Source organism: Mustela erminea, chromosome 10 (genome assembly GCF_009829155.1).
Source record: "Mustela erminea isolate mMusErm1 chromosome 10, mMusErm1.Pri, whole genome shotgun sequence".
NCBI classification, from domain to species: Eukaryota; Metazoa; Chordata; class Mammalia; order Carnivora; family Mustelidae; genus Mustela; species Mustela erminea.
In genome coordinates this window covers 513,752-536,527 of record NC_045623.1, presented here as the reverse complement: position 1 = coordinate 536,527, position 22,776 = coordinate 513,752, and the positions used below count along the sequence as shown (strand labels likewise).

Here is a 22,776-nt window from a genome sequence, read left to right as displayed (position 1 = left end):
GCACAGAGCCTGCCTTCCCCTCTCTCTCTGCCTGCCTCTCTGCCTACTTGTGATCTCTGTCTGTTAAATAAGTTTAAAAAAAATTTTTTTTTTAAATATAAATGTTGATCTTACAATAATCAAATAATCCTGCGGTCATCATCTGTGTACCCATCTCTTTTGGGTACAAGTATCTGTATAGGATAGAGTCCTATAAGTGCAATTGCTCTGTCATAGTGGTTACAGTACGTTTTTTAATGTAAATAATAAATTCTGTAAATTGCCATCAATTGTAGTGGGACCAATTTATAGTTCAATTTATTTTTCTAACTAGGAGAATTCTTTTCCTCATACTCTTGCTAGCACAACACACTTTCTATACAATTATCTTTGGTCATCTAATGAGGGGAGTGTTGTCCTCCTGACTTAACTAACAGGGAGGTACAACAGATGACATGGTGGGCATTAAGCAGTAGGATATCTCTGCATCTACTCCTCTACTAAACTGCCAAGATATTTTTATATACCTGTAATTGATTTCTGTGGAGCCCTGTCAACCAGTGCAGAGAAGACTGGCTAGCGTGTCCTCTTTGTGCCAAGCAGTTTACTCAGAGGGAGAAGAAACTCACTAGTCCCAGAGGTTTGTTCCTCTTCCCCTCTCTCTATAAATAGCAAGGGTGAATTAGTATCTTGTCTCTATTTGTCAGGATTCTCCAGATAAACAATCAATTCAGAACTAATATATACAACATACTAATTCATCCTTAGCACTTCAGATAAGTAGGTAGGTAAGTAGGTAGATAGGTAGGTAGGCAGATAGACAGATAGACTAATCGATAAGATAGATGGATCATAGAGTAAGGAAGAAAGAGACTTATTTTAAGGAATTGGATCACACAACTGTGGAGGCTTTGGCCTTGCAGGATAGGATGTCAGGCTAGAGACCCACAAAAGGCTAAGTTTGACTCCAAAGGCATTCTGCTGACAAAACTTTCTCTTTCAGGAAGGTTAGTCTTTCTCTACAAAGGCCTTTGACTGGGTGAAGCCCACTCACATTATGGAGGGCCTAAATCAATAGACTAAAATCTGCTTTAATCAAAGTCTACCGGTTTAAATGTTAATCTCACTTAAAAATGCCTTTACAGGAACATCTAGAATATTGTTTGGCCAAATATCTGGGTGCTGTGACCTAGGCAAATTAACACATAAAATCAACCATCACTCAACACTGTATTTTTCCTTTACAGTTTTTGGCAGCTATTTCCACAAAAAAGCATACCTGAGACACATCATTCTAGCCAAGAGAATTCTGCATCTGACAGGGACACCTTGTGTTACAGCCATTGGTTCACGTTCCCTTGATTTTTCTGTTGAACCTCAGGAGCAGAAATTGAGCTCTATGACTTTTACATACTATGTGTAATTCTTAGATAAGTCGTCCCCTTTCTCATTTATACACTGTCAATTATTTTTTCCCATCAGTGGTATCAGTGTGGAATTCTGGTTTTGCTTTGATGCAATGCACATTGAGAGATGATCTCTGCTGGGTGGTGGTTCACAAGGATTTATTCTCTGTTGGATGGTAGATGACAGATATAATCTAATCTGCGAATCTTCTGTGATTGGGCCTTTATCCTGAGGTTTTTGGTTATTTTCTCGTGTTTGAGTCTGCAGTGTTGAGAATTTGTTCACATCTGATCCAAATTCTGTGGACCCAAAAGTGGAATACTTTCTATACCAAGAATTATCTCAACACAGGGTGATTCTCCCTTAAGTCTCTTGACTTTAATAAATTGCTCTACATAATGGGGAGTATGGAAAAGAAATGAAACTGAATTTCTGGTATCCATTAGCCTGTTTTTGTAGTCTATACTGAAGTTACCAAATGATAGAATAATTTCACAACTGTTTAAATCAGGCTAAAGAAAGGAGGAAAAGGCTATTTATGTCATTGAAATTAGGCAATTAAGTCGACAAATAGGGCTTCTGACAGTTATATAAACAAGATTTAATAATTTCCAGAACTGTTAACTAGTTCATCCTTTTATTAAAAGAAGAAAAAATCCTCTTAAAATGGATTTTTAAAAACCGATAAAATTCAGTGACCATAAGGCAAAAGACTCTGAGAAGGCCCTACCGCACTGAAAAGGCTATCACAAAATTACTCAGATTTCCAGCAGAGTGTCTTCTCCAAACACTTAGTGGTACATAGTTATTTCCTTTTATGTTCCTCATAATAAGCATTTTAAATAAATACCATTGCCTTTTTTCCTTTTATTGGTGTTATTACTTTCTATAATTAGTTCTTTTCAAATGCCCAGTAGTTTTAGGAGCTTTTTTCCATTGTATAGTTGTAAATTGTTTTCTAAGGAAAGTAATTGCAATAATTTGTTTTCTTCTGGAGGGCATAGATAGGTCTCTAACAATTCAAAGGAGGTACTTCCCAGATTGGTTTATGGATACTAATAATCACTTATATAAATTGAAAATAGCAGAAATTAAGTACTTCAACCAAAGAAAAAAATGTTACTATTTATGTTTAGATTTTCAGAGAGTATTTGACTCCTTCCAATTTTCATAGGTAATTACTTTGTGCTTTTTCTATGTGATTCCCTGACATTATTCTTTTTGAGTCATCAAATTACCTTCCCTGTTTACATCAAAATGCTGCTTGGACCATAGTCATATGACCATTCTAACTATTGCTACTACTACTACCAAAAAAAAAGAAAAGAAAAGAAAAGGAAAAAGACAATTGCTCATATCTTATTAAGAAACTAACATGATAAGGATGTGATCCAAGATTCTGAATTTCACCAGTTTGTAGTGTATGCAAATTTCTATTCTGGCTTGTTGTTATTAAACTACAACATATGATTTGCATATCCTGTGATAATACACAATGGATGTATCAAAAAGAGACTGAGGCTCTCATGGTCAAATTGGCTCCATTTGAAGCAGAATTTTGACCAAACACTGACAGCTTAAAAATTCTGAAAAGGAAAAAGTACAAATCTGGCTTCAATGGATGGACACTGGAAGAGATAACTTATCATGTGCAGTTTTTAGCTAAACTTTCAATTCTATTCAGAAAACCTCCAAATCACTGAAATTGGTTTCCTTCATGACCCAGAGAAATTGCTCCCAGGACAGACTACTTAGCTTGTCCTTTTACAGATTCCAGAATATCAGCTTATGAACAAAACAGAAAGAAGGGGAAAGAGAGAGAAATTCATTATTCTCTGTTTTCTTTCTCTCCTCTCACCTGTTTTGTTTTAATATAATTTCTTGAAGAAAGGCTTTGTTTAAAGATCAGCAGCTTATGAGAGTGAATTATGTACTCATAATTATCTCATTCACTTTGGGTGGAAATTAATTTAGTATAACAATTTTGGAAAATTATTTGACACTACTAAAAGTAACTGCTACTACAACTAGGGGTGCCTAGGTGGCTCAGTTGGTTAAGCAACTGCCTTGGGCTCAGGTCCTGATCCTGGAGTCCCTGGATCTAGTCCCACTTCTGAGCTCCCTGCTCAGTGGGGAGTCTGCTTCTCTCTCTAACCCCTCCCCTCTTATACTCTCTCCCTCTCGCTCAAATAAATAAAATCGTTTTAAAAAGTGGCTCTAGGGGCACCTGGGTGGCTCAGTGGATTAAAGCCTCTGCCTTTGGCTCAGGTCATGATCCCAGGGTCCTGGGATCGAGCCCCATGTTGGGCTCTCTGCTCAAAATCTTATAAAAAAAAAAGTGGCTGTAAATATAAATATAAATATAGAAATAGATATAAATATAGGTAGGGAAATAGGCATATATGTATATATCCTATGACCCAACAATTCAAATTTTATCTGAATAGCCTGGAACCATGCTGCTGACCTGATTGTCACTAGTCACATATAGCTGTTGAACATTATGGTTAGTGTCACATGTTGAAATGGGATTTTTTTTTTAATATATCTAGCTAAATAAAATATATTATTAAAATTATCTCACTTAGTGGTGCCTGAGTGGCTCAGGTGGTTAAGCATCTGCCTTTGACTCAGGTCATGATCCCAGAGTCCTGGGATGGAGCCCTGTGTCAGGCTCCCTGCTCAGTGGGGAGGCTGCTTCTCCCTCTCCCTCACTCTGTCCCTCCCCAACTTATGCTCTCGCTCTTTCTCTCTCTAATAAATAAAGTATTTTAAAAATTATTTCACATGGGGTGCCTGGGTGGCTCAGTGGGTTAAAGCCTCTGCCTTCGGCTCAGGTCATGATCCCAGGGTCCTGGAATCGAGCCCCGTATCGGGCTCTCTGCTCAGCAGGGAGCCTGCTTCCTCCTCTCTCTGACTGCCTCTCTGCCTACTTGTAATCTCTGTCTGTCAAGTAAATAAATAAAATTTAAAAAAATATATTTCACTTATTTTTATTTTTTTAATGTGGCTATTAGAAAATATAAAATTACTTTTAGCTAGTATATGGAGAACACTGCTTTAGAGAAAGGTATGCGTATGTTCACCAAAAAGCATGTAAATAATGTTTATAATTGCTTTGTTCCAAATGACTCTAATCTGGAAACAAATCAAATGTGCAACAAGAGCAGACTAAATATATTGTGATATAATCATATGATGGAATACACACAACAGTGAAAATAATACGAATAAATCTATTCCATAGTTTAGAGTGAATAAAGTCAGATTACCTCCCACGCGTGCACACACACACACACACACACAACCCCCTAGTATTTACTTTCTGATTCCATTTATGTGAAGGCAAAGAAAAAGCAAAACTAAATGGTAATAGAAATTTAAGGAAGGCTAACTCTGTGGAATGTTGCCTGGGAAGAGGCATGAGGAAGCTTTCCAGAGTCTGCAAATGTAATACACCTTAGTCCAGGTGGTGGTTACTCAGGTGAGTTTACATTAATAAAGGAACTCTTAACTGCACAGTGTACTTTACATTTCCTATAACTGAGTAAAAATAACCAAAAGGCCGCAGTTAGCTAAAGTTTGCAAAACTGATAATGAAATTTATTCTCCTTGGAAAGCCTAGGCTAGGATGCAAAGTAGGTTCACCTTAGGAAACTAGAGGAAGAAGAACAAATTAAATTGTAGGTAAGCAGAAGAAATGAAATAATAATGAATAATGAAATGAATAATGAATGATGAATGATGAATGAATGAAAAATGAATAATGAATAATGAAATAAAGGAGAAGTCAATGAAATTGAAAACAGGAAAATAGTAGGGAAAAACAACAAAGCCAAAAGCTGACTCTTTGAAAAGATCAATAAAATTAATAAACCTCTAATCAATGAAAAAAAGGCATAAATTACTAATCTAAGAAATGAAAGAGGCCATCAGTCCTGATCCCTTGGACATTAAAAGGTAATAAAGGAATATTATGAAAAACTATAGCCACAAATGTGGTAACTCAGGTGAAATGGACCAGTGCCTTGAAAGACATAATCTACCCAATTTATACAAGGAGAAATAAATAATCTGAACAAACATGTATCTCTTAAAGAAATTGAATCAACAGGGGCGCCTGGGTGGCTCAGTGGGTTAAGCCGCTGCCTTCAGCTCAGGTCATGATCTCGGGGTTCTGGGATCGAGCCCCGCATCGGGCTCTCTGCTCCACAGGGAGCCTGCTTCCCTCTCTCTCTCTCTCTGCCTGCCTCTCTGCCTACATGTGATCTCTGTTGGTCAAATAAATAATAATAATGAAATTGAGTCAACAATAACCCATTTTGCTTTTGCTTTGCTCGGGGATACTCTTGCTCTCAGGAGGAACTTGGGCAATGAAGAGGAAATAGCAAGTAGAGTCAAAGGCCCTGAGGTGCTAGAGCTTCCCTGGGCTCAGCCATTTGGCTCCTGTTGAAGTTTACTTCTCTGTCACCATTCAGGTCCTCCCACAAAGCTTCATGCTCCTCTGTCCTCTAAGAACATTATTTCTTTAACTTCCATTTTTATACTGCAATCTTATCTGTGCAATAGATTAGCTTTGCAAAATTCAGTAAACACTCTTCTGGGGAATCAAATCCAGTGTCCTGGGGGTGGGACAAAAAAAATCTACCACTGATCCACAATGGCTGACAAGACTATCTTACTCTTAAGTCACCTAATTAGCATAGATTACCTAGTTTTATGTGGAGTCCCACCAACCAGAGCCTGGATTTGCACTCTCTTTTCCCAGGGGCCTTCAAAAACAGGAAAACTGCAGTGACCACCACCTCACACTTGGGCCAACACAGTTGCTGGAGCAATGTAACTCAGTTAGTTGGCAGAAAGGTGTGAAGCCACCACCTGTGTAGAACCTGGGACCAGCAAGGGACTGAGACTCCATCTGTGAGAGGGCAGGACTGGCTGGGGCTCCCATTCCCTTGGGGTGGGTGTGTGGCTCTGATGAGGAAGCAGAGGCAGCAGAGAAGATGGCCCCTAGGGCTGAACTGACATTCAGATGCATCAAGGTAAGTGGAGAAAGCCATTCAGAATTGTTCTGGAGTGTGAGATCTTATTAAATCTGTTTCTTGCTACAGGGAAATAAAGCAAATGATTTTATGGTAAAATGATTATTCTGTAACCGGTGCTGTCCTATACTATAGCCACTAGCCACATGTGGCTATTTAAATTTAAATTAGTTATTATTAACTAAATAAAATTCAGTTTCTTGGCACTAGCCACATTTCAAATGTTCAATTCCCATGTTTCTAGTGGTCACCATATTGGAAAATGCAGACCCAGCTCATTAGTCAGTTGTACATAAGATTTTTTTATTTCAAAGTCCTGACTTCCTACTCCCTCTTAAACTCATTTTAGTTGATTTAGTTCATCCCTAGAATCAGCAGCGTTGAGAGAAACTTTCCTGCTTTCCCTGAGCTGGTAAAGAAGAACAATTCCATGCCTTGGCTACTGCAGGGCAGTGGTAAACCTGGCATGACCAGGGTCTTGGATTGATCATTCCAGCCCCAGCGTTGCTGCAGGGGTTCTAAAGATTCCCTGCTCCAATGAATGCTTGTGGAGACTGGAGTTCTGCTTCAATGCTAGCCCCTCTGCCTCCCCAGCAAAGACCACTGAAGGTCCCTACCAAAGAGTGATGGGAAATATTCTCTCATCTTCCTCTCCAACTGTGAAAGCTCATTTCAGTGTGGTCATGCACTGTAATCCAACATCTATTTTATTTTTTTTAATGTGTAGTATTTTTTTCTTTATTGTACATCTTTTAACAAATAGAATCTTAGATTTAATAGAATGAAAGTGTTTTGCTTTACATTTTTTAAAAATTATTTTCCAACATCTATTTTAAATCTCACTGAACATGAGTTTGGGGGCTTTGACATCCAATAGACTTTGGTTTGATCTTGCCTCTTCCATTAGCTCTGGCCTGCCAGTCAAATCTGGGTTTTTTTTCATATTTCAGCTTCCTCCTCTATAACAATAGAGATAATATTTACTTTGAAATGCTGCGATGAGAATTAACTTTTATACTTTATGCCAGTTTACATTTACAATTTAACTTCTTTTTTAAATATTTTGTTATGTTACTATAACAGACTTACCCTGAATACTTTAAGATTAAAGTCCAAGTACATACCAGTAATCTATTTTTGTTGTTTTTAAGAAATGGAAGTAGGAACATTTAATTTACCTAGAATTTGTAGATTTCCTCAGTGATAAGGAGTATGTGTAGCAAACCAGCCCATACACTGCAAAAAGTAGATAAAATCTGGTTTAAAGGAATTGTTTGAAGTCTTTGGAAGACCACCAGTGCAGCTCGGACACATAGAGCCAACAAGAGAGGAAAAAAGGAGAGAGAGGTGCTCATTGGAGCAAAATTAATTTTCTGCTTTTTCCCATCAGGACATTGACCTGGGCAGGAATCAGAGACTGAGAAGCTGGGGAGAAGGCAGCTACTAAGAATCAGAAAAAAAATAGCAGACTTTAAATAATCCATGATGGGGGCGCCTGGGTGGCTCAGTTGTTGGGCGGCTGCCTTCAGCTCAGGTCATGATCCCAGGCTCCTGGGATCGAGCCCCACATTGGGCTCTCTGCTTGGCGGGAAGACTGCTTCACCCTTTCCCACCCCCACCGCCCGCTTATATTCTCTCTGTCTCTGTCAAATAAATAAAATCTTTAAAAATATATATATATTGGGGCGCCTGGGTGGCTCAGTGGGTTAAAGCCTCTGCGTTCGGCTCGGGTCATGATCTCAGGGTCCTGGTATCAAGCCCCGCATCGGGCTCTCCGCTTGGCGGGGAACCTGCTTCCCTTCCCTCTCTCTCTCTCTGCCTGCTTGTGATCTCTGTCTGTCAAATAAATAAATAAAATCTTAAAAAAATATATATATATTATATATAATAAAAAATAAAATAATAAAATAAAAATAATAAATATAAATAAAATAAATAAAAAATAATTATATATATATAATAAATAATCAATGAGGGGAAGCATAGTGGAAACGCTGGGAAGACCTGTGGGGGCTGTCCTGGCATTGTGACTTGAGGAGCCAAGACCCTGTAGCGCCCAGGGATGTGAGCTGGATGCTTGGTAAAGGTTTTGCCCTTGTTAACCTTAAAAATAAAACTGCCAGTTATTTTACCGACAAAAGATGTTTATTGGAAAATAGAAGAAAGTTGTAATCCACAAGCAAGCTATAGCAAAAGCACTGGCAACTCCCACCAAAAAAGGAGCAGAAAGTTCTTTTATAAAGTAAAAGGGGAAGCTGGGTAGGTGTTCTAAACAAAAGGTCTACTACTGCAATAAACTGGGAGTTCAAAGTATAGTGGCTTTTCATTGCTGCGTTGTGACTGTTCCTCATTGGCTGGGCTATTGCTGGGGCAGGAGGAAAGCCTGTCTTCCTCCTGCAGGAAGAGTAAAGTAACATTCCCTTGCTTGCAAGGTCTCTTTTTCCTCCTCTTGGGTCTGCAATGTAGTAGGGCGTGACATCTCCCCCTGACAATCTCTCCGTTCCAGGAGGCTAAATCTTGAGGTTTTCCGTTTCTAACGTTCACACCCTCAAGGCGTTTGCAAATTCAGCTACCTGCAGGGAAGAAGCTATGAAGGCAAACTGAGTAGGACTGAAAGAAAAGCAGTTTCAGTGGTACCATGATGCAGAGGATATAGATATAAGTAGACGTTCAGGACCCTCCATAGAGAAGGTACCTCTCAGACAGCAGCCCTAAAGACCTACTGGCTAAGAATGCAGGCAAAACCAGATTAGACTGAGACTTCCAATCAGTACAAACTAAAACAGCTCAACCATGAGATGGATTGAGGTGATCTGCCTCTCTGTCCCTCCCAAAAGATAACATTATCCAAAGCCTCCATAGTTTTTCACACATCAAGCCCATCATCAATGACATTTTCCAATGATACAAACTAATAAGAGCAAGAGAGGGAAAAACAAACAAACAATAGAAACTGACTCACTACATGACTGAGCTCCTGGACTTCTAAGATAGGAACACTAAAATATAGCTGTTCAAGGACATAGATGACAAGATGGAAATTTACACTGGAGTTTAGGAATCTATTGAAAACTCATGGAAACCCTAGAACAGAAATATGTGATAACTAATTTTTAAAAAGCAACATATGGGTGTTTTTTTTGTTTGTTTTTCGTTTTGTTTTTTAAAAAGACTTTATTTGTTTGAGAAAGAGAGTGAGAGAAAGAGAGAGCACAAGCAGGGGGAGGGGTAAAGGGAGAGGAAGAGACCAACTCCCCGCAGAGCAGAGAGCCATGGGACTTGATCCCAGGATCCCGGGATCATGACCTGAGCTGAAGGCAGATACTCAACTGACTGAGCACCCAGGCGCCCCACAACATATGGTTTTAACAGCAGTTTGGACCCTGAAGAGGAATTAGTAATTGAAAAATAAGTATAAAATATCTAGTTGAAGTATGTGTAAAGAGCTAAAAGGAAGGGAACTTCAGAGAGGAGAGTTTTTAAAAAGTACACATGTTTTTAAAAAGCTAATGTACCTGTATTTCCATTAGGAGATGGAAATTGGATTAAAATCAGTTTTATAAATGTGATGGTTGATTAAAAAATAACTGATGAGCTATCAAACCAAATGTACAAGAAATTCTATCAATTTCAAACAAGATTGAAAAGCAGAATAACTGGGATGCCTGGGTGGCTCAGTGAGGCACCTGCCTTCAGCTCAGGTCATGGTCTTGGGATGGAGCTCCTGCTTCTCCCTCTCCCACTCCCCTGCTTGTGTTCCCTCTCTCTCTGTCAAGTAAATAAATAAAATGTAAAGGAAGGAAGGAAGGAAGGAAAAAATAAAAGCAAGAGAACTTGTTTTATTCTCTTTAATCAAAGGCAAACCGAAAAGTTATAGGAACATCTGGAAAAAAAACAACGCATGTTATATTCATTATTAAAAGGCTAAAATACTATCGTTTTGATCCACATTTAATCCCTGACAAAATATCTTTCAAAGTGAAGGTGAAATAAAGGCCTTTCCAGATAAGCAGAATACCTTCAGAAAAGGAAATACAAAAGATAGTTCCTTAGGCAGAAGTGATCCCAAGGGAAAATGGAAATGAAAAAAGGAATGAAGAGCAATGGATATGTTAAATATGTGATGATATTATATGCTAATATATTTATTAATTATTAAGTAATTATTGATAATTGGGTAATAATTATGTTAATATATTTGTTGATAATATTTGTTATACTGGATATGTTAAATATGTGTTAATATTTATTTATTAAATAAATCAAATAAATATTACTGTCCCAAGCAATAATTATAATGTCTGTGTGGTTTAAATATATTTGAAATAAAATTAATGACAACAGGAGGGCAAATGGAATCATCAGTAAAGTCCTAGTGTTTCCAAGTTTACTGGGGAGACCCTGGGAGTCTTGGGTTGACCCAGTCTGTCCCAAAGGTGTTGCTGAAGGTGCTTAGTCTTGTCCCAAGAAAGAATTCAAGGACAGACATGCAACATAGCGGAAGAGTAAGTAATACCAGCAAGAAAGTTTATTAAACTAAAAGATATGCTCTCAGGATAGGAGAGCTGGTGAGCTAGAGAGAAAGAGAGGGAGAGGGAAGGAGAGAGAGGGAGAGAGCTCTAGCTATGCACTCCAAGGTTGGGTTTCAATCTTTTATTGACAGTTGTTAAGTAAGGAATGGAATATTCATTACTTGGGGTGGGGATTTCTTCGAAGCAGGGTTTCTCATCTTTTCATCCTTATTTGGTCAGGGGTTTCCTGTCATGGCACCAACCATCTTCATTCTGATTTGATCCAGTTTCTGTGGCCTGCTGCCAGGACAGGCCTCTGACTTTCCTGATAGCTGGCCATGACTTACTACTCTCAGCTGGGCTCTAGCTATCCTGTTAGAACCTAACTTAACTGCCTACTCTAACACTAACATAGTCTAGAAAATATGAAAGTTCTAATTTTTTTAAGACTTTATTTATTTATTTGACAGAGAGAGATCATAAGTAGATGGAGAGGCAGGCAGAGAGAGAGATAGAGGGAAGCAGGCTCCCTGCTGAGCAGAGAGCCCAATGCGAGACTCGATCCCAGAACCCTGAGATCATGACCTGAACCAAAGGCAGCGGCTTAACCCACTGAGCCACCCAGGCGCCCTGAAAGTTCTAATTTATATTAGAGTCTTTTGTTTAGATTTTACAGAAGACCTGAAACTAAAAAAAAAGTGTGTGTCAGGAGGTAACTAAAAGCTAAACAATTATTTTTGTGTAATTTCAACAATTTTAAAAAGATAATCTTGTTCTTATGCTAACAATATGTTACTATTATATAATTTACAAACAATGCACCTATGTAAAGTATTACATAATTTACAAACAATGCAACTATGTAAAGTATACAATTGGATGAATCTCGACAAATGTGTGCACCCTTGTAACCATTAGCCAGACCAAACTTTACAGAACATCAACTCATTAAATTTTTCTCACATAAATTACTACTCAAAATACCTCAAAGAAGCTACCACTCTTCTGATTTCTAGACTACAACTTAGTTTTGCCTGTTCTACCAGTTTTGGGACTTTAGGTAACTGGAATCATGCATGAGTAACTCACAGGAACATTAAAACAGCTATGTTTTAGGGGCGCCTGGGTGGCCCAGTCGGTTAAGCATCTGACTCTTGATTTCTGCTCAGGTCACGATCTCAGGGTTGTAAGACTGAGCCCCGCATCAGGCTCTGGAACCTGATTATGATTCTCTCTCTCTCTCTCTCTCTCTCCCTATCCCTCTGCTCCTCCCCTGCTCACTCTCTCAAATAAATGAATAAACCTTTTCTTTAAAGCTGTTTTAGATACTCAAAATCGTCCTTTTGCAGAGGCATCCTTTGCTGAACATACTGTTTTGGAGGGATTTATTCATACTATTTATTCAATAGTAGTCCATAGAATAGAAAAATTTGTCGGTTCCCCTGCTGATAGACATTTGGGTTGTTCCTAGTTTCTGCCTAGTATGAATAACACTGCTATAATCATTTCATAGAAATCTTTTTGGATATATACATTCATTTCTCTAGGGAAATAAATAGGAATACTATTGCTGGGTCATAGGATAGGTGTATGTATAACTTTATGAAGAACTCTTCAAAATCTTTCCAAAGAGGTTGTGCTGGCTTACAGTCCAACACCACACAGCAGTATCATTAGGAGTTCATTAGGAGTTAGGGAATGATAAGGCAGCAGTAACAACTTTCAAAATTAGTTTTTCGAACTACCTTTCTTCATCTTCTTCCAAATCCTTTGAAGGATGTGTGGAGATGGCCATGGTCACACCAACAGGTCCTACTACTGGCCTCTCCAAGCCTGAGAGCAGAGCCACAGAGACAGTTAACCAGGGCATCCCACCCAAGTCGTAGCCTCTTCAGCCCTAGACAGGACTCTGTCAGTAGTACAGGCAGGTAGCACCGGCTCTCAGAGCTGACTGTGGAACACACAGGAATTCACCATTATTAAAAATTAAAGTATATCAATTTAACAATTAAATAAATTACATCAGGGATGCCGGGGTGGCTCAGTGGGTTAAGCCTCTGCCTTCAGCTCAGGTCATGATCTGGGGCTCTCTGCTCAGCCAGGAGCCTGCTTCCCTCTTTCTCTCTGCCTGCCTCTCTGCCTGCTTGTGATCTCTGTCAAATAAATAAATAAAATCTTTTAATAAATAAACAAACAAATAAACAAAATAACAAATACCCATACACATCACTTCCTAATTAATTTACTTTTTACTATTATCTATGCTCTTGAGGTTATTCATGTGTATTGCATGTTTTTTAAATTGTGGTTAACTGTGCTACAATTGGTTAGTTACAGGAAACAGTGTTTCCAGGAACATGGGTGTACAATATCTCTGAGTCCCTCCTTTCGGTTCTTTTGGGTATATACCCAAAAGTAGAATTGCTGGATTGTGTGGTAATTCTATTTTTAATTTTTTGAGGAACTGCTATATAGTTTTCCATAGGGGCCACACCATTTTACATTCTCAACAGCACACAAGTCAATTTCTATACATCCTTGACAACACTTGTTTTTTGTTATTTGGATTTTTTTAAATAGTAACCATCCTAATGGATGTAAGGTGGTACATCTGTTATACTTATATAGTGGAAATTATATATATATATGTATGTATATATATACACACACACACACAAATATGGTATATAGCTATATGATATATACTATATCATATCCCAACTCTATATTCAGTGATGTCTGATAGGTAGCTTAAAATTGACCATGAAGACAGTACTTGCCCCACAGAGATAGGCAAATGCTACAAATCAGAGTTTTATCCCCTAGAATACTTTTTTTTTAAGATTTTATTTATTTATTTGACAGACAGAGAGCACAAGTAGGCAGAGAGGCAGGCAGAGAGAGAGGAGGAAGCAGGATCCCTGCAGAGCAGAGAGCCCGATGCGGGGCTCGTTCCCAGGACCCCGGGATCATGACCTGAATTGAAGGCAGAGGCTTTAACCCACTGAGCCACCCAGGCGCCCCAATAGAATACTTTTTAAACACTTACCAGCACACCAGTGAAATGGAGCCCCAGGAGGTGGGAAGCAAGGCTTTTATGTTTGTGATTCTCTTCACAGTCTCAGCTGCTGTGACCAAACTATCCATCCCGTCCATTCTATCAACTGGATTTTACTGGCCTCTGTCACAGGTTTTTTGGCAGCCTAGGCAACTGGTGAGACCTGATTGAAAGGATAAATAAATCTAGTACATGTATAAATCAGCACCACATTGAGTATTCATATTCAAAAAGATAAATTATTTTAAGGACTTTGACAAGATGAAAAGTAACTTGTAGAGGCAGAATGAAATTCAAAACAGACATTAGCAGAGTATAATGTTGATCGAGATTTTTTTTAAACAGTATAAGTTGAGTGAAGTAGGGAGTTTGGAAGGCTAAAATGACTTTTTGCTAAATGAAACTCCTACAGGTTTTCCTACTGCAAGGGAAGGAAATTCAGCATTGCATTGAGATATATTAATTATTATGGAGTGGAAAGTAAGACATCATTATGCTAAATTTATTAGTCATACTTAGAACATTAAAACTCTAGTTTTTGGTCACTATGCTCTTGAAAGGATCTAGCAAGTAAAATCTGGACAGTTCCCAAAGAGGAACAGTAAGAATCACTAAAGGCTTTGAGGTGCCTGGGAGGCTCAGTCGGTTAAGTGTGCAACTCTTGGGGGCGCCTGAGTGGCTCAGTGGGTTAAGCCTCTGCCTTCAGCTCAGGTCATGATTTCAGGGTCGCGAGACTGCGTCCTGCATCAGGTTTCATGCTGCATGTGGAGCCTACTTAAGGTTCTCTCTCTCCTTCTGCCCCTCCACCCCCAAGAAAAGAATCAATAGAGGCTTTAAAAAATTGATGAAGGAAAAGCCAGAAGAATAGTTTTTATTGCAACTATCTTCAAGAAAATAAAGTTCTTTTTTTTTTTTTTAAGATTTTATTTATTTATTTGCCAGAGAGAGAGAAAGAGAGTGAGAGCGCACAGGCAGGCAGAATGGCAGCAGAGGCAGAGGGAGAACCAGGCTCCCCACAGAGCAAGGAGCCTGATGTGGGACTCGATCCCAGGACGCTGGGATCATGACCTGAGCCGAAGGCAGCTGCTTGACCAACTGAGCCACCCAGGCGTCCCAAGAAAATAAAGATCTCGAAAAAAGATTGTTTTGATGGTTTTTGTACAAAAGTAAGATTGAGGGGCGCCTGGGTGGCTCAGTGGGTTAAACCACTGCCTTCTGTCGGGTCATGATCTCAGGGTCCTGGAATCGAGCCCCACATCGGGCTCTCTGCTCAGCGGGGACCCTGCTTCCCCCCTCTCTCTGCCTGCCTCTCTGCCTACTTGTGATCTCTCTGTCAAATAAAAAAATAAAATTAAATTTAAAAAAAAAAGTACGATTGAGACTCTTGATCTTCATTCGGGTGGTGAGTTTGAGCCCCACACTAGGAATAGAGAGTACTTTTAAAAAGCTGATTGATAGTATCAGAAAAGAGCACCCAAATATTAAAACTGGCTGGTAAGAGGGGCACCTGGGTAACTCATAGTCAAAGTGTCTACCTTTGGCTCAGGTCATGATCCCAGGATCCTGGGACTGAGTCCTCCATCAGGCTCCCTGCTCAGTAGGAAGCCTGCTTCTCCCTTTGCCTCTCCATGCTCCTTGTGCTCCCTCTCTCTCTCTCTCAAATAAATAAAAGCTTAAAAAAACCTGGCTGGTAAGAGGGGTGGTCTCCACTGATAGAGACATCTAGGGAGAAACAGGCAGCCTTATGTTGCATATGGCAGGTCCTCAGAAGGCCATCGCTTTCTCAGGTTCTGTAGCTACCAACATTCTAATTCTGTGATTACAACTTGAGACATGGAAACCGGAGTCCTTTCCATGGCACTATTGTTGATGTCCCAGTGACTTCGGATTTGACCTGTGGTATCTCAAATTTTGTTTCACCCTTCATGACTCAAAACTTGTAGGTGATATAAAGGCTTTCTGATTTCTGAAGGGACACTCCCAGGAAACTTTATCTCAACTGTAAGAATCAAAAATACTCAACTCTCGGGGCGCCTGGGTGGTTCAGTGGGTTAAGCCTCTGCCTTTGGCTCAGATCATGGTTCCAGGGTCCTGGGATCAAGCCCCACATTGGGCTCTCTGCTCAGCAGGGAGCCTGCTTCCTCCTTTCTCTCTGCCTGCCTCTCTGCCTATTTGTGATCTCTCTCTATCAAATAAATAAAATCTTAAAAAAAAATACTCAACTCTTGGGGCATCTGAGTGGCTCAGTCAGTTAAGCAACTGACTTGATTTGGGCTCAGCTCATGACCTTAGGGTCATGAGATTGAGGCCCATGTTGGTCTCTTTGCTTTGCATGGAGTCTGCTTGAAATTCTCTCCCTCTCCCTTTGCCCCTCCCCCAACTCACACATGCTCTAAATAAATAAATAAAATCTTAAAAAAAGGGACGCCTGGGTGGCTCAGTTGGTTAAGCAGCTGCCTTCGACTCAGGTCATGATCCCAGTGTCCTGGGATCGAGTCCCACATCGGGCTCCTAGCTTGGCGGGAAGCCTGCTTCTCCCTCTGCCTCTGCCTGTGCTCGCTCATGCTGTCACTCTCTCTCTCTCTCTCTCTCTCTGACAAGTAAATAAATAAAATCCTAAAAAAAAAAAATTAAAAAAAATACTCAACTCTTACTTGGTTTAAAGCCCACTTGGTTTCATTTGTTGTTGTTGTTGTTTTTTTAAGATTTTATTTATTTGAGGGAAGCGGAAGGGAGAACAGAGGGAGCGAGAGGAGAAGGAAACTCTCCACTGAGCAGAGAGCCTGACATGGAGCTTGATCCCAGGACCCTGAGATCATGACCTGAAGGCAGATACTTAACTGGCTGAGCCACCCAAGCGCCCTTCATTTGCTTATTTCATTGTTTCCTTATTTGTTTTAACCTAAGACACCTCTGGAGCCTCCTCCTCCTCCTCACAGCACCATCTCCCCCTACTTGCTATATCCTTCCTCCAACCAAATGAGTAACCAGGTCCTCATGGCTGAGGAGGAACTCTTCAAGGGGGCACACTGTAGGTGTCACCTTTTACCTCCTGGTAGGTTCTCCTCTACCTTCCTTTATTCTCCTATGGAATCCTCTCTAGTAACCCAACTCTATAAACCATAATTTTGTTTTGATTCCTCTAGGTACCTTTAGAGGAAAGCCTGGCCATTGTGGAGACCCAGACACACATCTCTTCCATCTTTCCTTTTAAAGGAAACAGTAAGAGGTTCTTCATGAGAACATGCTCCAACTAAAAGCTGGAATGCAGCGACCCCTAGAAAAGGGACCTTCTGAGAGGAGAGTGGATGGGCAGCAGACTCAGCCCGAGGAGGCAGGATCCTCCTCTGTGTCCCACAGCGGGTAAGAGATTTCCACTGTCAGAATTAAATCATTGCTCTCTCAGCAGTTTTCAGGGTCTGCATCCAGGCTCTGTAGTTTAATTATAGGGCTTTCTCTAAGATCTTTCTGGAAATTCTTTAGAGAAAAGCCTAGAGTGTTTTTTATTATCAGTTACTTTTATTATCCTGAGAAAGTTGGTTTTATTCTAAGTAACAATGCATATATTCACCAAATATACCATCTTAATGGGTGATTGGGATTTCATGGAACTCTTCCAGTCACATCAGTAATGTCTCTTTTCTGCACTGATGAGAGCACCTAAGAATCTCCTGTTATCTCAGGAGATTCCAGGATAATCAGATTGTCCCTGGTTTCTGGAACGGCAATTATGATAAGTTCAGGTCTTGAAATAAGCACAGGAAATTGCCAAATAATGGACTACTGGCTACATTTGTCAGTGTTTTTAATGGCTGTTTGCTTACAGCTTTTTGAAAAAGTCATTATGTATTTGTTTGACCAAGAAAGAGAGGGAGAGAGAGAGAGAGCACAAGCAGGGGAAGCAGGAGAGGGAGAAGCAGACTCCTCATGGGGCAGGAAGCATGACCTGGGTCTCAGTCGCAGGACCCTGGGGTTATGACACTTAACCAACTGAGCCACCCAGGCGGCCCAGTTTGCTTACAATTTTTTGAAGGCATTAAAATAATATGGAGTTAATCCATTATACAGTTACCTGTGAACACCAGTTACTGACATACCACATCATAACTAACTTGCTCAGAGGTTGGGCATAGCTCTGAAGGTGATAAAATTCTGCTTCATGCTTCACTGGGTCACTGTCAGTATGAACCACTTAAATTTCACTGACTCAGAGAAGAACATTAGAGCTAAAATAATCTTAATATCAGTTCGTCTTGTTTCCTCATTTCAGACCAGAGAACATTCAGGCACAAAATATGGTTGCTTGATTAAAGTTGCAGCCTTTGGCAGAAGTAATATGAGAAACTTGGAATCTTAATTTACAAAGTCTACATCCACTTTGTCAAATACATTTTAAAAATTCACATAATTATTCTTTTTTTAAAAAGGCTTTGTTTTTAGAGCAGTTTTAAATTCAAAGCAAAATTGAGTGGAAACTACAAAAGTTTCCGTATATCCCCCCAACCCTCCCCCATCCCCACACATGCATAGCCTTCCTCCGCCCCAACAGCATGCTGTCCCAGAATGGTATATCTGTTACAATCAATGAACATATATTCACACATCATTATCACTCCAAGTCGATAGTTTACACTAGGATTCATTCTTGGTGTTATACATTCTTTTGTACTTTTGACAAAAGTACAATGATATGTATCCACCATTAGAGTAACATATAGAATGACTCTTCATTGCCTTAAAAAAATACTCTGTGCGGGGCACCTGGGTGGCTCAGTGGGTTAAAACCTCTGCCTTCGGCTCAGGTCATGATCCCAGGGTCCTGGGAGCCCAGCATCGGGCTCTCTGCTCCGCGGGGAGCCTGCTTCCCCCCTCTCTGCCTGCCTCTCTGTGCTCTGCCTACTCATTCCTCCTTCCCCCCCCTTTTTTTTTTAAGATTTTATTTATTTATTTGACACAGAGAGAGAGAGATCACAAGTAGGCAGAGAGGCAGGCAGAGAGAGAAGGGAAAGCAGGATCCCTGCTGATCAGAGAGCAGGATGTAGGACTCGATCCCAGGACCCTGAGCCGAAGGCAGAGGCTTAACCCAATGAGCCACCCAGACGCCCCACTCCCCTCCTTCCCTTCTAATCCCTGGCAACCACCGGTCTTTTTACTGTCTGCACAGCAGTGCCTTTTCCAAAATATGATATAGTTACAATCATACCCTATATAGCTTTTTCAGATTGGGTCCTTTCATTTAGTAATATGCATTTAAGATTCCTTAATGTCTTCTCATGGTTTTATTGCTTCTTTCTCTTTAGTGTTAAATAAAATTACATTTTCTGGATGTGCCGTTTATTTATAAATTCACCTCCTGAAGGACATCTTGATTGCTGCCAAATTTTGGCAATTATGTGTAAAGCTGCTATAAGCATTGTGTAAGATTTTTATGTAGACAAAAGTTTTCAACTCATTTGAATAAATAGTGAGGAGCACAATTCTGCATCATATGTTAACAATACGCTTATATTTGTAAGAAACCACAAAACTGTCTTCCCAAGTGGCTGTAGCATTCTGCATTCCCACCAGCAATGATGAGAGGATCTTTTGCTCCCCATCCTCACTAGCATATGGTGCTATCAATGTTCCAGATTTTTTCCATTCTAATATGTGGTGCTCATTGTTTTAATTTGCAATTCCATACTCACTTATGATGTTGAGCATCTTTTCATATGCTTATTTGCCATTTGTGTATCTTCTTTAATGTCTGCTCAGGTCTTTTCCCCATAATTTGATTGACTTGTTCATTTCTTTTCTTTTTTCTTTTTTTGTAAGATTTTATTTGTTTATTTGAGAGAGAGAACATGAGTGGGGGGAGGGACAGAGAGAGGAGGAGAAGGAGGCTCCCTGCTGAGCAGCCTCAATTCCAGGACTCTGGATCATGACCTGAGCCAAAGGCATATGCTTGACTGACTGACTGAGTCAGCCAGGCACCCCCATTCAGTTTCTTTTTGTTGAGTTTGGGGAGTTCCTTGTATATTTTTGAGAATTGTTCTTTATTAGATATGTATTTTGCAAATGTTTTCTCCATGTCTGTGAATTGTCTTCTTATTCTCTTGACCATGTCTTTTACATAGCAAAAGCTTTTCATTATAATCAAGTCTAGATTATTATTTCTTTCATGGATTGTGCTTTTGGTATTTGTATCTAAAAAGTCCTTATTAAGGCTGCCTGGGTGGCTCAGTGGGTTAAGCCTCTGCCTTCAGCTCAGGTCATGATCTCAAGGTCCTGGGATTGAGTCCTGCATTGGGCTCTTTGCTAGGCAGGGAGCCTGCTTCCTCCATTCTCTCTCTCTCTCTCTACTTGTAAAAAAAAAAAAAAAAAAAAAAAAAAAGAGTCCTTATTAAACTGAAGATCATTTAGACTTTCTCCTTTGTTTATCTTTTAGGAGTTTTATATTATGTATTTAACATTTAGTTCTATGATTATTTTGAACTAATTTTTTGTGAAGGATTTAAGTCTTCTCTAGGTTCCTTTTTTTTCTTTTTTTTTTTTTTTGCATATGGATGTCCAGTTGTCTGGCACCATTTGTTGAAAGACTATATTTAAAAAAATAAAAAAGAAAGAAAGACTATATTTTCTCCATTGTGTTGCCTTTGCTCCTTTGTCAAAGATCAGTCACCTATATTTTGATGGGTCTGTTTCTGGGATGTCCATTCTGTTCCATTGGTTTGTTCATTCTTTTTTTTTTTTTAAAGATTTTATTTATTTATTTGACAGAGAGATAGAGGTTACAAGTAAGCAGACGGACAGAGAGGGAGAAGCAGGCTCCCTGCTGAGCGAGGAGCCCAATGCGGGTCTCGATCCCAGGACCCTGAGACCATGACCTGAGCCAAAGGCAGAGGCTTAACCCACTGAGCCACCCAGGCACCCCGGTTTGTTCATTCTTTCACCAATATTACACTTTCTTGATTACTAATAACTTTACAGTAAGTCTTGAAGTCAGTAGTATCAGTCATGTGACTCTGTTCTTTTTTGGCTATTCTGGTTCCTTTGCCTCTCCATATAAACCTGAGAATCAGTTTGTCAATATCCACAAAGTAACTTGGTGAGATTTTGACTGGGATTGCTTTGAATCTTTGGATGAAGTTGGAAAGAACTGACATCCCGGGGTGCCTAGCCCCGGAAGGTTATTAATTATCGATTCACTGTCTCTAATAGACATAGGTCTAGTCAGATGGTTTATTTCTTCTGTGAGCACTTTGGCAGATTGTATTTTTCAAGGAATTGGACCATTTCATTTAGGTCATCAAATTTGTGGCTCATGGTATTTCTTTATTATTCTTTTAGTGTCCATCAGCTCTATAGTGATCCTTTCTTTTATTTCTGGTATTAATAATTTGTGTCTTCTCTCTTTTCTTCTTAGCCTGGCTAGAGGCTTCTTGATTTTGTTGATCTTCTCAAATAACCACATTTTTAAAATAAAATTACCTCAAAAATTTTTTTAGAGAGGATGAGAGCATGTATGAGCAGGGGTTTGGGGGGAAGGGCAGAAGGAGAAGGAGAGAGAGGATCTTAAGCAGATTCCATGCTCAGAGTAGAGCCCAATGCAGGGCTCAGTCTCATGACCCGGAGATCATAATCTGAACCAAAATCAAGAGTCAGGTGCTTAGGGACGCCTGGGTGGCTCAGTTGGTTGGACTCAGGTCATGATCCCGGAGTCCCGCATCGGGCTCCCAGCTCCATGGGGAGTCTGCTTCTCCCTCTGATCTTCTCCTTGCTCATGCTCTCTCTCACTGTCTCTCTCCCTCTCTCTCAAATAAATAAATAAAATCTTTAAAAAAAAAAAAAGAGTCAGGTGCTTAAATGACTGACCCACCCAGGCATCCCTACCTAAATATATTTTAACTGTCCTTGTGATAAATATTATTTGTTATTGGGAAACTTGCTGAGAATAAATAATAGACCTATAGAAACCAGAAAAATAATTGTATTCCAATTTTAGTATATGTGCTGCCGGAGTGAGCACAGAAAAATAAATGTATTCCAGAAAAAGGACTTGTCTTAAAAGTAGAATAGCCTTGTTTATCTCAGAGACCCCTGAAACTCAGCAAGAGAATACTGATGGTGATAAAGAACACTGGAGTGAGAGTTTGGAGCCAACATTTTTAATAATGGTTTTTCCACCAACTAATGATGTGAGCTCAGTTGTGTTTCTTCCCACTCCAGCTTTATTGAGATATTAGTTACATATATCAGATACATTTCTTACTCTTTGTGGATCTCAATGTCTTCATCTGTAAAATAAAATGAGGCCTTTTCCTGCACTAGTATTTTCTACATCTTAAAGGACTGGGAAGTTAAAAGATCTATTAATTTAGTAACTGCAGCCCGGACCAAGCCCTGACCCCCTATGCATGTCTATGTCCATGTATACGCGTGTGCACATGTGTGTATTTTGCAAGGAACACTGCCAACATTATATCCTGAGATCTCAGAGGTGAAAGAGCAGACAGGAGGAGCATCTTCTTGGTTGGAAAAAGAGAATGAGAAGAAAGGGAGAGGTGTTGGGGGGGGGGGTGCCTACATAGCCACAATTGGTGTGAATGATCAAGTTAGAGAGAATTGAGTGTCAAAAATCTAGACATAGCAAGATTGAAACCACTAGACCACTAAAATATTAGTCAGCATTTATTGTGCACAGAAAAATAGTTTACCCCTGGGAGCTCTCAAACTGACCGTGGAATGAGGCTCAGAGGTGTATTGTTATAACGGCTTATAGAGTGAGAATGCAGAGGTT

General features: G+C 39.8%; 1 protein-coding gene across 12 annotated transcripts in view; it reads left to right on the top strand.

Moving 5' to 3' along the window:
- The window catches only part of LOC116566976 (myomegalin), a 48,715-nt gene that overhangs the window by 9,497 nt on the left and 16,442 nt on the right, over window positions 1–22,776 (top strand). For 2 of the 12 annotated variants that reach the window (XM_032301686.1, XM_032301688.1), the window contains one exon: window positions 17,214–17,360. The exons of 1 other annotated variant lie outside the window; for it this stretch is intronic. In XM_032301686.1, coding sequence (XP_032157577.1) covers window positions 17,242–17,360 — 119 coding nt within the window. In that variant the 5' untranslated portion in view covers window positions 17,214–17,241. Of the gene's footprint in view, window positions 1–15,860; window positions 15,897–15,930; window positions 15,999–16,904; window positions 17,029–17,143; window positions 17,361–22,776 lie in introns of those variants that run through there. 9 more of the 12 variants (XM_032301680.1, XM_032301693.1, XM_032301682.1 and 6 more) reach the window with 8 other exon arrangements.